Below are 13,166 nucleotides of genomic sequence, written 5' to 3' on the forward strand. Positions count from 1 at the left end.
ACACGACAGTTCCCGTTAGTGCACAAAGCAAACAAAGCAAAAGGGCACAATTCTCAACCTGTGGTGTCCATCCACCTAGCACGTACAGCTTGTCCTTCACTGTCACCACCACGTGGCAGGCCAGAGGCACTGGCAGGGGCGCTGTGCTCCTCCAGGTGCCTTGCTCCATGGAGTACTTCTCCACACAGTTTGTGACCAGATACTGATTTTTCACTTTCATTTGCCCTCCTATCACATAGAGGTCGTTGTGGGCAGTGCCCAGCGCGTAGAGCTCGCGGAGCTGAGTGCTGCACAGGCTGTGCCAAAAGTGGTTTCCTCGCTGGTGGTATCTGTAGGAGAACCCACAGCTGTGAATGCCCTGCTTCACCCAGGTCCCATCAGCCTGCTTGGAAATGTTGCCCCCTTTAATTGTCAGTGTTTACTCAGCACAGTGACGGGAGGAGCTCTCTCCTTCACAGAGAAGTTATAAAATAGAGCCCAATGTTTGCAGGATCAAGCATGTTTAGTATGTGGAATCCTAGGTGTCCTTCTTTCAAAGATATTTTACCCTGATTAAGACAAGAAGACACTTATTTCTGCATGTGCTGCTCAATCACAGTTTCTGCTGAAATTAGTGGGAGCAGTGAGAACTCAACGCTGCTGAAAAGAAAGCCACTTCACCTGCCTCACTATGAATTAATTTCCTCAAATTTAGGCATTTGCATTTGAAAATGGTGTCATCATTTTAAAAATTGATCTTTAATCCTGGAAATGTCTGGTTTTCTTTAAAATGTGTGCATCTGAAAGGATATGAGTAAAAACAGAATGAGTTTTTTGAGCTATCAATCATCATATTTAATCTATGAAGCATTAACATCAACATCAACAGAGAAGCATGTTTTCTCTGTTTTACTGGGCTCATTGGATCATCACTTGGCTCATTTCCCTCTGCTAATGACCTAGAAAAGAAATATCCAAGGAAAATACTGAGATTTTGGTAAAGAGAATATAAAATCTACATGCATTTATCAAATTGAGCTCATTTACTCAGAGATACCACAAGACCATTCTTTCAGAAGAATTTGGTTGTTTGTATACCTCAGAGCTGTGAAAATAAGTTGTGACAAATTGATCCAAGTAGTCAAAATCTCTAAGAAAAAAGAAGCCAAGTAAAAAATGCTTTGTGTGATGGTCTTCACCCCCCCCCCCCCCGGGACATTATTTAAAATTTTGCAATAATTAGGGGATTTCTGACAGAGGGTACACACCTATAAATTTCAATGTTCCTCGTCCTTTGTCTAGACATTTTGACGGCGCTTGCCTCGCCTGCTACAATGATTTCATTTTTCTCAGTGACAACTCCAGTGCAAACACATCCCAAGCCCTCTCCATACTTTGGGGAGGAAATGAAGTAGGTCTTTCCTGTCACAGGAGCATAACAAAAGCTGGCATCTGCATAGCTGCCGTGCCTGGACCTGATGCCGAGGGAGTTGTTGCCGATGCAGAGCAGGAGATCTGTGGTCTCCATGCCATATCTCAGGCTGAGGGAAGGGTGCCTGGACAGCTGGATGGTTTTCAGTGCTTCCTCGAACATATCATTGCATTCTGAGTTGCACAGAATCATTGTGTTCCTCTTCCGGGCTTCCACAAGAAAAGAGGGGCTGACGAGCACCAGTCTCACTTGCTTGAGGAGCTCAACAAGGTGCTGTGAACGGGACTCTCTGCTGTGCTTGACCCATCTAATGACGAGGTCCAGAATGCTCTCCTCCCTGGAAATATTCAGATCATCTGATTTGATGAGGGTCAGCAGCTGCTGGAATTCAATCTCTAGTATTTCTTCCTGCAAGCTCACCTCAGCAAAATGCTGATACGTGTATTTCCTCGCTTGGTCACATAAATCATCCGCCCCGATGTGGTTTGCAAAGTAATAGATGCCCACGCAGTTGGAAGCGTCCATGTGGTCCATCATGTACTTCTGACACATGTTGCAGACCTCTTCCATCTGCATGAAGTAGGCGGCGAGGGCGACAGTCTGCACGTTGAGGCCGGTGAGGCGCAGCTCGGCGCTGTACACGTAGTGCAGGATCACCGACACGCTCTCAGCTGAGACATCGTGCAGCACCACCTCCCTCTGCGTGCACTCTGCCAGGCCGCACGTGAACATGGCCCTGAAATAGGCACTGAAGGCGGCCAGCACCACCTTATGGCACGGGAACTTCTGGCCCTCTGCAACCAGCACCACGTCGATGATCTGGGTGCATTCCTTCATGCTCCTCACCTGCTCCAGTAAAGCCAAGCCGTGGCGCTGCTTTCTCTTCTCCTCAGCCTTGCGGTCCATGGTGGATCCCCAAACTTCCTCTCTTTAAATATCCTCAGAACTAAAGGTCTTCATTGGGAATGTCTCTAGAGATAGAAGCATAATGTTGTCCAGTAAGAACAAACTATTGGGCAAATGAATATTGCTGTAATTACCTAAAGTTAATAATCTGTATGGTGTGATATGAATCAGTAATGTATAAAAATCGTGCCAAATTATGGTGAGGTCTCAGGCTCAAGGCCTCCAAGACAAAATATAAGAAAAATCAACACTTCAAATGACCTTCGCTATTCAATACCTACCCCCAAATTCTGTGATTATTTAAAGAGTATTACAGACTTCCCTTCATAGCAGCCTTTTTCAACTGCCTTCTCCCTCTTTTCCCTGATCTTGATACAGAGCCTATAAAAATTGAGCAGAGAGAGTCAATGCAGTGTTATGGGTAGAGGCAGCTTTTACCCCCAAAGACTGGTAGTGAAGTGGCAGGAAGCAATTTGGTCCAGCTGGCCAGATTCTTTTCTCTGTCACACCAAAGCATAGGCCACTGGTTTCTACAGAGTTGCTACCAGATTCCTTTGGAATTAGTAAAGTAAATAGTGTAAATAAATTCAGTAAATAGAGGCCAGCCTTCAAGCTGTCCTCCCTCCTCTCAGCATCTACATGTGCTGTAGAGTCACAGTTTTGGTTCCACTCACTGTAAGCTCAAGGGACATTTTAAATTAAATTGTAATTATTAACATGCTCCCTCCAGTTTTATTTACAGGGGGAGAAAACGGAAATTTGTGGTCTCATTTCTGTTTGGTTTTGGGGCTTTTTTTTTTGTTGTTGTTTTGGGGTTTGGTTTAGTTTGGTTTTTGGGATTTTTGTCTTTTGGTTTTTGGTTTTTTTTGAAGGCAGATCCTTTAATGAATCTCTGTCTTTCTGCAGAATGTGAAGTACAGGTGTAGAATTTCAGTGGGAGAATGACATTTACCATCACTTGAGGGATACCAGTCCTTATCACAGTTTTTGGCTGTAATATGGTAATGAGACAGTTCTGTTTTAGAAATGCATTAAGGACTCGTGTCATGAGTCACCAGTACACGAACAAGTCCTAAAGCTGTGGTATAACCATGTTTGAAACACATTGTAAACATGGTACAAAGTGCTTAATGAGACTGTTCAAATGAGTAACATTCCTCAGCAGCTTAAATACTTGCAGGATCAAGGGCTTGTATCACAGATTGAATTAGTTTTCTCAAATCCTGGCAACACAAAGAGAAGCCTTAGTTTCATTAAAGAAACGTGTAAAAATGAGTATATGAAATTCTTTGAAATTCCTCTATTTTTACAAACAGTCCAGATTTTTCTACAGATTTAGATAGATAGATCTTTAAAAATATTACAGTTATTTCCCAGGTGGAAACTAAACCTACAGCTATATAACCAAACTCAAACCTACTCTTTTAGCTGTTCAGTTGGTTTTGGAACTAATCCTCATTCTACAGTTAGGTAGATTCCTCACTTTGAGTGCTAATTTAAAAGCCAAGCATGCTTGAAGATTGGCATTTCCTTGATTTGATTGAGTCTGTCCATATTCCAAATATGGAACCAGAAGCAACAAATCTAAGAAATGAAACTGGGTTATTACCAGATTTAAAAAATTAATTTGGAAGACTAAACATTAACCTCTGGATGTGGGCCAGACTCTGAGCAAGTTTAGTACAAAAAAGACAGAGATGGTATTTCAAAAACTAGATTTTTTTTTTCTGTCTCCTTTGAAATTAAATACTGCATTTGAGAAAACATGGGTCTTAATTCTGCATTGACTACTTCTGGAGCAGTCTTTACAGTCAGTAGAAGCCTTTAATGAGATTGGAAATGTTCTTTTTTTTTTTTTTATCCTACATGATAATTAGAACATTTATTGTTTACCCCTTGTGCTATTTCATAATTTTGTAATATTTGACCTTCACTGCATTTTGATAAAGGAACCTCTCTATATGTCAGAAATTGTGCTTCCCACCTCAAAGACCATAAGCACAGACTCTTAAAGAAGATGAGCTGTAGTGTCCTGAACCAGGTTGTTCATCCCCAGCTGTATGAAAGTGTTAGTGAGCACCAACAAGCTCCAATCTTGTTTCACATTCTGACTAATCATGACTTTTCCTCCAAAATTATCAACTTCTCTCCTTTTTCTTTTCTGATGTCAAAACTTTATGCATCCTCCAGGTTTTCCATAATGGTCAAAATTTGTATTTTTAACGTAAAGAACAAGTGAGATAATTAATCACCATCATTTCCCCCAGACTTTTGTACAGATCAGGAAGAAGCTGTCTTAGAACTGAGTTATGATTTCATTTCCTTTGCTGGTCACCTTTATGTTTTCTTTCACTGTTAATTTAGCTTTCTTAAGAGCAACCATTCATCGGTGATTACACTGTTCATTAGATTTGTGAATTTTAAAGTGTTCATACCAGCCACCAGCACATCTGGCACAACACTCTGGCAGCCACCTCCTCTGCTCTTTCATCAGCCGGGCCTCAGCAACAGCATTATTGAGGAAAAACATATCTCATGCCATTAGTGTGCTATTTGAGGAGTTCATAATCTGATGGATAAGTCCCACACCACCATGAAGGGCAGTGTCCATCTGCAGCCAGGGCAGGTGGGCTCCTCTGCCACCCCAAAGGTGCTGGTTCTGCTCTGGATGCCCTCCCCAGGAGCAGCAGCTGGACTGCTCATAGCCTGGGGGCAGGAGATGGGCTGAGCCCCTTCTCCTGGACCTGTGTCACAGACATCTCTTATGAAAAATCCTTTCCTTAGGATTTTTTCTCCTGAGAAGTTGAGAGGACTCAGGAACAAAATGTAAACAATGGTTATCTGCTGCTGTGGAATGCAACAGGTGCATCTGTGATTGGTCCATGTTGGTTGTTTCTAGTTAATGGCCAATCAGTCAGCTGGCTCAGACTCTCTTGAGAGTCAGAACTTTTTGTTATCATTCTTCCTTCTTTCCTTTCAAGCCTTCTGATGAAAACCTTTCTCCTATTCTTTTAGTATAGTTTTAATATATCATTTTCTTTTAATATAATACATATCACAAAATAATAAACCAGCATTCTGATACATGGAGTCAGAATCCTCATCTCTTCCCTCTTCCTGGGACCCCTGTGAACACCACCACAGACCTGCTCCATGCCCACCATCCCCTCACCCTGTGCAGAGTCTCAGGAGGGTCCCTGCAGCCCTCCAAGCTGCCTCCACCCACCCCACTGAGCTCTGCAGAGCCACAGTGTGGTTACCTCACTCTTGCAAGAGGACAATATTCACTTTTTCCTGCCAGAACACATCTTCTTTATCCCTGTGCTTTGACAGCACAGCCAGCTCCTGGCTGAACTGCACTCAGCAAAATCATGCTGTTGACTTGCACGTGAGTCTACCTACAGCTGAGGAAACTGAAGCTAAAAGGTTAAAAAGAAAACAGGATTAAAACCCAGGGGTGAAATCCTTTCATTAACTTCAGAAATTCATCCCTGTGCTTTAGATGCAAACTTGTCACTTCCCTCCTAGCTTTTAGCAGTGCTTAGGTGAGGTCATTGGAAAGATATTAATATTCTCCTTTATATCACTGGAAAGACTATTAAAGGGTAATAATGGAACACTGCTGCTTTGATTTCCCTCTGGGTTACAGAGGGAAAAAGATGGTACATTGATAGTAAAAGAGAGGATAAGTGTGATGCAAATATAATTTGCAGTAAGACACTGCTCTGAGATTTTGTCAGGGGCTGAGTTGTCACTATAAAACTTCCAGTGCAAGGTTCAAATCCTTTATAATGTGACAAGGAGCTAAAATCAGAGTTAATGCCTCACTCAGAATTTTTGGATACCTTTTTCTTCTGCTGTGAAAAATGGATTCAGGTGCAAACCTCCATTGGATGTAACTTTATTTGAGAGCTGGGCTATTAATTTTTCTCCAGTTCTCTCTGCTATTTTAATTTTTATATCAACCATTTAGTCAGTCTAATTTCACCCTTTTATTCCCTTTGTGCCATGAACCTTACAAAGAGCCATATATAATGGTATGCAGGAGCTCCAGCATACACTTTGCAAGGCAGCAGCGTGCTGCATGAGCAGTTTAAAACATAAATAAGCACACTGCTGTGAGCTCAGCTCTCCAGCTTTTATGAGGCTATCAAACTATAAATAAATGCTGTCCTCAATTCTCAGTTACACTGCAGGCTCTTTGAACTGCCCCAGTGCAAAGGGACTCTATACCAGATGGAAGTAGCTCATCAGGAATTTTCCCCAACCTCTTGGGGGAAAAAAAAAAAGCTACTCTGTAATAAGAGACATTATTTTGTCTGTATTTTTTGTCTGGGACATAGATTTTTTTGTCTTTTCCTGAGGAATCTCCTGTTTCCTTGTCATGGTGGGAGGGTGGGAGCTGCAGGACCTGGCCCAGCAGAGGTCACAGCACCCAGCGTGGGGGGCACCTCCTGCATCCTCCTCTTCACCCTCTGCTGTTTTTTTTTTTCTTTTTCTTTGCCTTAATGAGGCTGCCCTGCCTTCAGCCAGCCTTCCTTCAGGTGCTGAAAGGATCAGAGTTCAATCACATCAAAGAACCAGTGCCTCTGCCCATGAATTATTTGTGCTTCCTTTGTTATCAGTAAGCTGAGAAGCAAATCTGTTAATTGTATGCATTATGACATTTGGCTGACAGCCACAGTGAGGCAGAAATCAGCACCCAGATGATAATAATGTTATAATCTCAGAGTTCAATTATGAAGGCTGTGCTGGCATTTAAAATCAAGATTTTAAACCGTGCAAAAGATCCCACAGTGCTCAAAAAGGGCAAATAATAATGCTAATCTTGATACAAGGAACAGGTATAATAAGATATATAAAGGAAGCTTCCAATGAATTATAGATGTTCCTGTATCTATGGGATAATAGGAATCATTCTCTTAATTCTGACGCCTGGAAAGATGCCAGAAGAAATTATTATGTGATTGAATTATAAGGATTTAGAGGGTAACAAGGTGATAAAAGCAGTTATGGCACCTATTTATCAAGAACAAATTGTGTCAATCCAACCTAATTTTCTTCATTTTTTCAGGGATAATAGGGGATAAATTAGACACTTTGTCTTAAGACCACTGATATGGTCATATGTGACAAATTATGATGAAATCCACAGACTAAATCAAGATCAGTTATGTGCCCAGCTGGTTGAAAAAGCCAATTCAAATAATAGTTATTGGTGGTCAGACTGGGAAGCATCTCTAGTCTGTGGCTGGAGATCTGTGCTGAAAAGATCACTGACAGTTTCAGGGAATACTTTCTTGCTTTGATTCAGATATAATTTCTTGAATTAATTACATCCATTCTGTCCAGGTAAAATATACAGACTTATGGCAGCACATTAAGAATCTCCAATTAGAACTGGAGAACAACCAATTCGTTTAGGAAATTTATGTTGATATAGGCATACAGGTAAGTGTCACTAAAAGATGGTTTTCTGTAACCATTATACATTTAGTGGATGGATGTGTTTCAAGTATCACTGTAGCTATCAGCAGCCAGGGTACCTTTCTGGAAGTTTTCCATACTCAGTCGGTTGCCAGTTACTTAGAGAATTAAGATTTTCAGGCTTTCAAAGGCATCTAATTAAGTTAAAAGCCCAGCTCCTGCTTCAGCTTACTGTGCAATGTAGGAACTGAAATGTCTGCATCACTTTTAAAGGTGAAAATTCAGCCTTAAATAGCTTAGGGAATTCTAAAAGATTTGCCAGATGATGGGGTCACCTTCTATTAAAGTCATTGAAAGAACCCCCTTGCTCAGCTCTCTTTGGTTTGGTGCATATATTACTGGGCAGGTTGTAATGACGGCCAAGTCACCCTCCTTCATGGTGGCTTTCCAGCATTTGTGCCAATGCTGGATGAGTGTGTTGCCATCTTGGGCAAGAAGTGAGTCTGCCACCCACTCGTGATGTGGGAATTCCACACTGAAGGGTCCCGCTGTGTGAGGATTTTTATCTGGGTGAGGCACTCCCTCAGGGCTGGGTTGACCTCAGGGTAAGGCAATTCTGTGGGGTTTGGGTCCATCTCAGGGCTGTATATGGGTTCTGGTCGTGCTGAGGGTTTGGCGGAATCAACTTACAAAGCCATGAAGTGGCTGACAGTCGAGTGACTTCCTTTAATGGCCACCATGATTGTCCCCCATGTAGCGAGGTGCCCATAAACTTTGGCATAAACTGGAGATATCAAAAAGTCTCTGGCCTGCTGCTTGCCATGCTTCTAATCAAAGTGGCCCACTACAGAGAAAACCTTTAACTTGATTCGACACCCAGTCCAGCAGGGTGCTTAGTTTCTTATCAGCCATGGTAATAGACTGCTGATGTAGGAGCTGCCTGACCTGGCCCAAGCTCCTGCTTTGTTCCACCTCCCATACTTTCTCTGACTGGTCTACTCAATCTCCCTCTGAGGTGCATGCACTTTAAATTCCCCAGTTCCTTCCCAAACTCTTGAGTTCCTTCCCAAACTCTTCCTGGATCCTTTTCCTGGATCCTTCCCAGCCAGTTCCATGACCTAGTGAGAGCTGCTACCAGAGCAAACCACACACACACCCTGCACCACCTTTATGAGTCCCTGTTCGGGCACCATTTGTAGCAGTGGGGAACAAAGTGACACGGACCCTCTACTTCATCTGAAGGAGATCACTTTATTGTAAAAATCGGCCTCTTTTTATACCTTTAATTTTAACCGGACGTAACTGAAACCAAACCAAGACCTAACAGAAATTAACAGAAAGAAGGCACCCATTGGCTGGCTCAGATGCCGTGCTGCTGTCCATGTCCTACCATCCAATCAGCTTCCGCTCATATGCTGTCTGTGTGTTCCTTCAGCCAATCAGATTCCTGCTCATACGCTCTCCGCATGTCCTTCAGCCAATCAGCTTCCTGCTCCCGCACTGTCAGCGCGTTCCTTCAGCCAATCACAATCTCCCTTCCAACTGTCACTCCGCTGACTCTCCTCCTGCCCATCCAGCCTGCAGCTCTGCCTTTCCCATGGGGACTTCTGGTGAGCATGAGCCTTCAACTCTACCAACTGTAACCCCGTATCCCACACAGCCCCATAGCAGGTACACATCAGGGGATCTGAACTGATTTATTCTTGGCAGAGAAGGAGGAATTTTGAGGTTTTGAAGCTACTAACGCTACAAATCCAATGATTGGCCCATATGAGATAAAGTCCAACAGTCCTTCTGAGAGAGATTTTAACTATTTTTCTCCCTCCATCCCTGTGGCACTTTGTTTCTGGTATTGAGAGGGCTGGGTCAGGGCACTCTGAGGTCTCACTAGATCCAAGCACAGGCTGGTTCTTGCTGCGATGTGCTGGCAGACTCGTGGGAGCTTTCTTAGCTTGCTACAGTCTGAAAGTGGTGCAGAAGGAGTGAAAGACACAGGCTGCTGACCTACAAGCTGCTTCTGTAGATGCAGGCAGCTGTGGCACTGTTGTGCTCCCCTGTGTGCATCCCTGCATCCCTGCTGCTCCAAAAATCCCACTCCAGCACAGCCTGCAGTCATCTCCACTCAGACTGTAACAAATACAGCTTGGCCTTTCTGCAGAAGCTTCATTTTCCTTATCATTGCATTGCTCTTAATTTAAAACAAAAATAAAATGGACCTCAACAAGGTGCTATGAACTAGGAGAAACTTGGTACCTACCAGGGAGATTTTTTAAGCAGTCTGCAAAGCTTCAAAAACTGTGTTTGGGAGCATGATTGACCATTGGAGACCTGAAGATGCTTTGATCAGTTTTCAAAGCCTTTGGGTAGTTTATGATTCTAGGAAGATTTGACAGTTTGAGCTCTGTGTACTGCCAACTCACAGGCCTAGATGTGGGATTGGATTAATATTGATCCTATCTCAGCAAATACCAGGCTTTTTTTTTTCTTTAAACTGTTACAGATTCATGAAAAAAATCAAAGCAGCTGGAAATGAAAGACCCTATGGGCCATCTTTTCTAATGTGCCTTCACCTGGCTTCATCTGGTTCAAAGCTCAGTGAAGTCAGTGAAAAGAATCCCACAATTTAAGTAGAAAATTGATGCAGCTCTGTTAACAAACAAATGCCTATGGACAAACCCCAGTTTGAGTCAATTATGTGCATTAATTGTATGAGAAGAATAGAACCTAAAGATAGACATACCAAGCCCATTTCTTTTACAGTTCACATATGCAGATCATTTCTCTTACATATAAAAACTGAAATGGCAAAGTGCTCATTCACAGAAGGAAGATGCACAAGCTTTTTACAATGACAGATGCCAGCAGAAGGAAAATGTATTTCTAAAATGCATTTCAGTAGCTCTTTAGGCAGCCTGACAAGGGCCTTAGGAGTTTCTCTTTTGGCATTTCTCTAAATATACTGGCTAGTGTAGGAAAGGCTCACTTTCCAGAACAGTTATATAATATAAACAGGACTGTGTCACATTAAAAAAACCATAATTTAATAACTGTGCAAACTAGGCCCTCTTTGCATTTTCACAAAAGATTGTGAACTCTAATTGCTAATACTTACATAACTCAAGAGCATGCATCCCTCTGGTGAGCAAATGCAAGTATGTAAAAACTTTAATAACGTTGTCATTTGGCAGTGAGATTATAATAAAGTGCAAATTGTAAACCCTTATAACTCAATGTGAGGATTCCATTAGTTACTCCATTAGTTGAATCCCAACTTACCACTGAATTTCTCTAGTTCCAATTTCAGTCACTACCAAGCAAATATGTGGGTATGTCCATATCCACAGAAGGGAAAATTCAGAGCAACCCATGGCAGCAACACACCACCACCTCCAAAATGGCCCCTTCACTGACACACATATTCAATATGTCCTAAATCTGCAGTCCCCACTGAACCTCATATTGAAAATGTTCATCCCTTTGGCAGGGATCAGTCCCAGGCACGTATAGATACCCTGATTGAAGAGGCAAGAGTTTCCCTGAGCTTCCTATATGGAAGCAAGTCCAGATGTTTGCAGGTTTGTGGAGTATTCAAATTTCCCCACCATGCACAGACCTCAGGCACTGAAATTCCTGCACCCACTGGCTGATCCAGCTGTTCCCACACTGCTGACAAACTCCACATAGCTGCAAACAGACCCCCCCAGATGCTGATCAATGGTTCCTGTGCTAACTTTGTAATGAATCTCTTATAATTCCTGTATGATCTAGGCAGCAAGCACTGTAAGGAAGTGAGAAGGCTCAGTTTTGGCACCAGCAGTGGGTCCTACAGCCTCCTCCCCCTGTTTCTGCCTTGCAGCTGGCCCTGTGTTTGTGCCCCTCCAAAGCACCTTTAAGGATTCCCCAAGACAAACATTCAGGTATCCCTGCCCACAAGTTTCCCATGCACCTAGCAGCCCAAAGCAAACTTGGCCCTGCTGATTGCCCATCTGTCCCAGCAGCAAACACCCTTCTCTTTCCTGTTCCAATGGAAATGGGATTTAAATGTACCTGTTCCACGCTGGGAGCGGCAGGGGCCTGTGAGAGGGCATGGAGAGGGGAGCAGAGCTCTGACACAGCGAGGTGCCAGGGCTATAAATGGCCTGGCACTGGGCTCCTGGCTGGGATGAGGAGCTGCTCTAATGTCAGGCTCAGGGGCACATTAGGACACAGCCAACAGGCACCTTCTCCTCACCCCTGTCCCTGTGCTGCCTGCCAGGCACCGTGCTGGGGAGCAGCAGACTCTTCCTGGGGTGGGACAGCTCAGCTGGTGTTGGTGGCCACTGCAGGCATCATGTCCCCCACAGACCTTGCACAGAACCAGGCATATCTCTGGGTGGCAGCTGCTCCTGGGTGGCTGAAGCAGTTCCAGCACAGGAGCATGTGACGGTGTTCGCAGGGGTCCGAGGATGAGGGGAGAGATGAGGATATGACTCCATGTTTCAGAAGGCTTGATTTATTATTTCATGATATATATATATTATATTAAAACTATACTAAAAGAATAGAAGAAAGGATTTAATCAGAAGGCCAGCTAAGAATAGAAAAAGAAAGAATGAATAACAAAGGTTTGTGTCTCAGACAGAGTCCAAGCCAGCTGACTGTGATTGGCCATTAATTAGAAACAACTACATGAGACCAATCACAGATGCACCTGTTGCATTCCACAGCAGCAGATAACCATTGTTTACATTTTGTTCCTGAGTCCTCTCAGCTTCTGAGGAGGAAAAATCCTAAGGAAAGGATTTTTCATAAAGGATGTCTGTGACAGGAGCACCCACCTAGCTCTGAGGTGTGGGTACCCAACCACACAGATGCTGTTGCTTGCTGACCCTATCCAAGTCATCCCCAAAACCAAGGCCACTGTCTCCATAGCTGACAGAAATGTTCACAAACTGATCCTCCTGCCCTTCTGCGAGAAGCTGTACACCAAAGAAGGATTTCTGACCAAATTGAGTTGTTATCTGTATATTTTATGGTTATCTTCTTTTTTTGTGCTGGTGTAGATCAGAAACAGATTAACTAAATTAGACCAGAATAGTGGGGCTGCACTGATGTACATCTCATACTCTGAAAATTAAAGAGGAGCAGAGACGGCCATAATACACTATTTTTTATTTCCATATGTTTAAGCAAAGATGGAAAAAAGATTAAGCAGAATTTAGGGTTATAAAACTGATTAATGTTGAGCCAATGCTTTTAGTTGGGAAAGACATTAAGGGCTTTTCAGAATGTTCTTTTTTAAATAGCATGAATTTATTTCTTCACCATGCTAATTGGTGGATTGATTGTAATAACTTCTAAGAAAATGGAAAATGAAATGTAGATTCCTTATCTAGATTTTTATTCTGATGATTTTATTACACAGTTTTTCTAAAAGCCATAG

The 13,166-nt window shown here is 42.9% G+C and overlaps 2 protein-coding genes across 3 annotated transcripts in view; one reads left to right on the top strand and one right to left on the bottom strand.

Moving 5' to 3' along the window:
- Nucleotides 1–11,860, bottom strand: part of KBTBD12 (kelch repeat and BTB domain containing 12) — a 40,696-nt gene extending 28,836 nt beyond the window's left edge. For both annotated transcript variants that reach the window (XM_063164773.1, XM_063164774.1), the window contains exons 1-3: nt 11,792–11,860; nt 1,248–2,382; nt 59–329 (exon numbers count right to left, since the gene is read on the bottom strand). In XM_063164773.1, coding sequence (XP_063020843.1) covers nt 59–329; nt 1,248–2,317 — 1,341 coding nt within the window. In that variant the 5' untranslated portion in view covers nt 2,318–2,382; nt 11,792–11,860. The remainder of the gene's footprint in view (nt 1–58; nt 330–1,247; nt 2,383–11,791) is intronic.
- MGLL (monoglyceride lipase) overlaps nt 1–13,166 on the top strand; it is a 102,712-nt gene that overhangs the window by 13,911 nt on the left and 75,635 nt on the right. The window lies entirely within an intron of this gene.

The sequence above is a fragment of the Melospiza melodia genome, chromosome 10 (assembly GCF_035770615.1).
Source record: "Melospiza melodia melodia isolate bMelMel2 chromosome 10, bMelMel2.pri, whole genome shotgun sequence".
Classification (NCBI taxonomy): Eukaryota; Metazoa; Chordata; class Aves; order Passeriformes; family Passerellidae; genus Melospiza; species Melospiza melodia.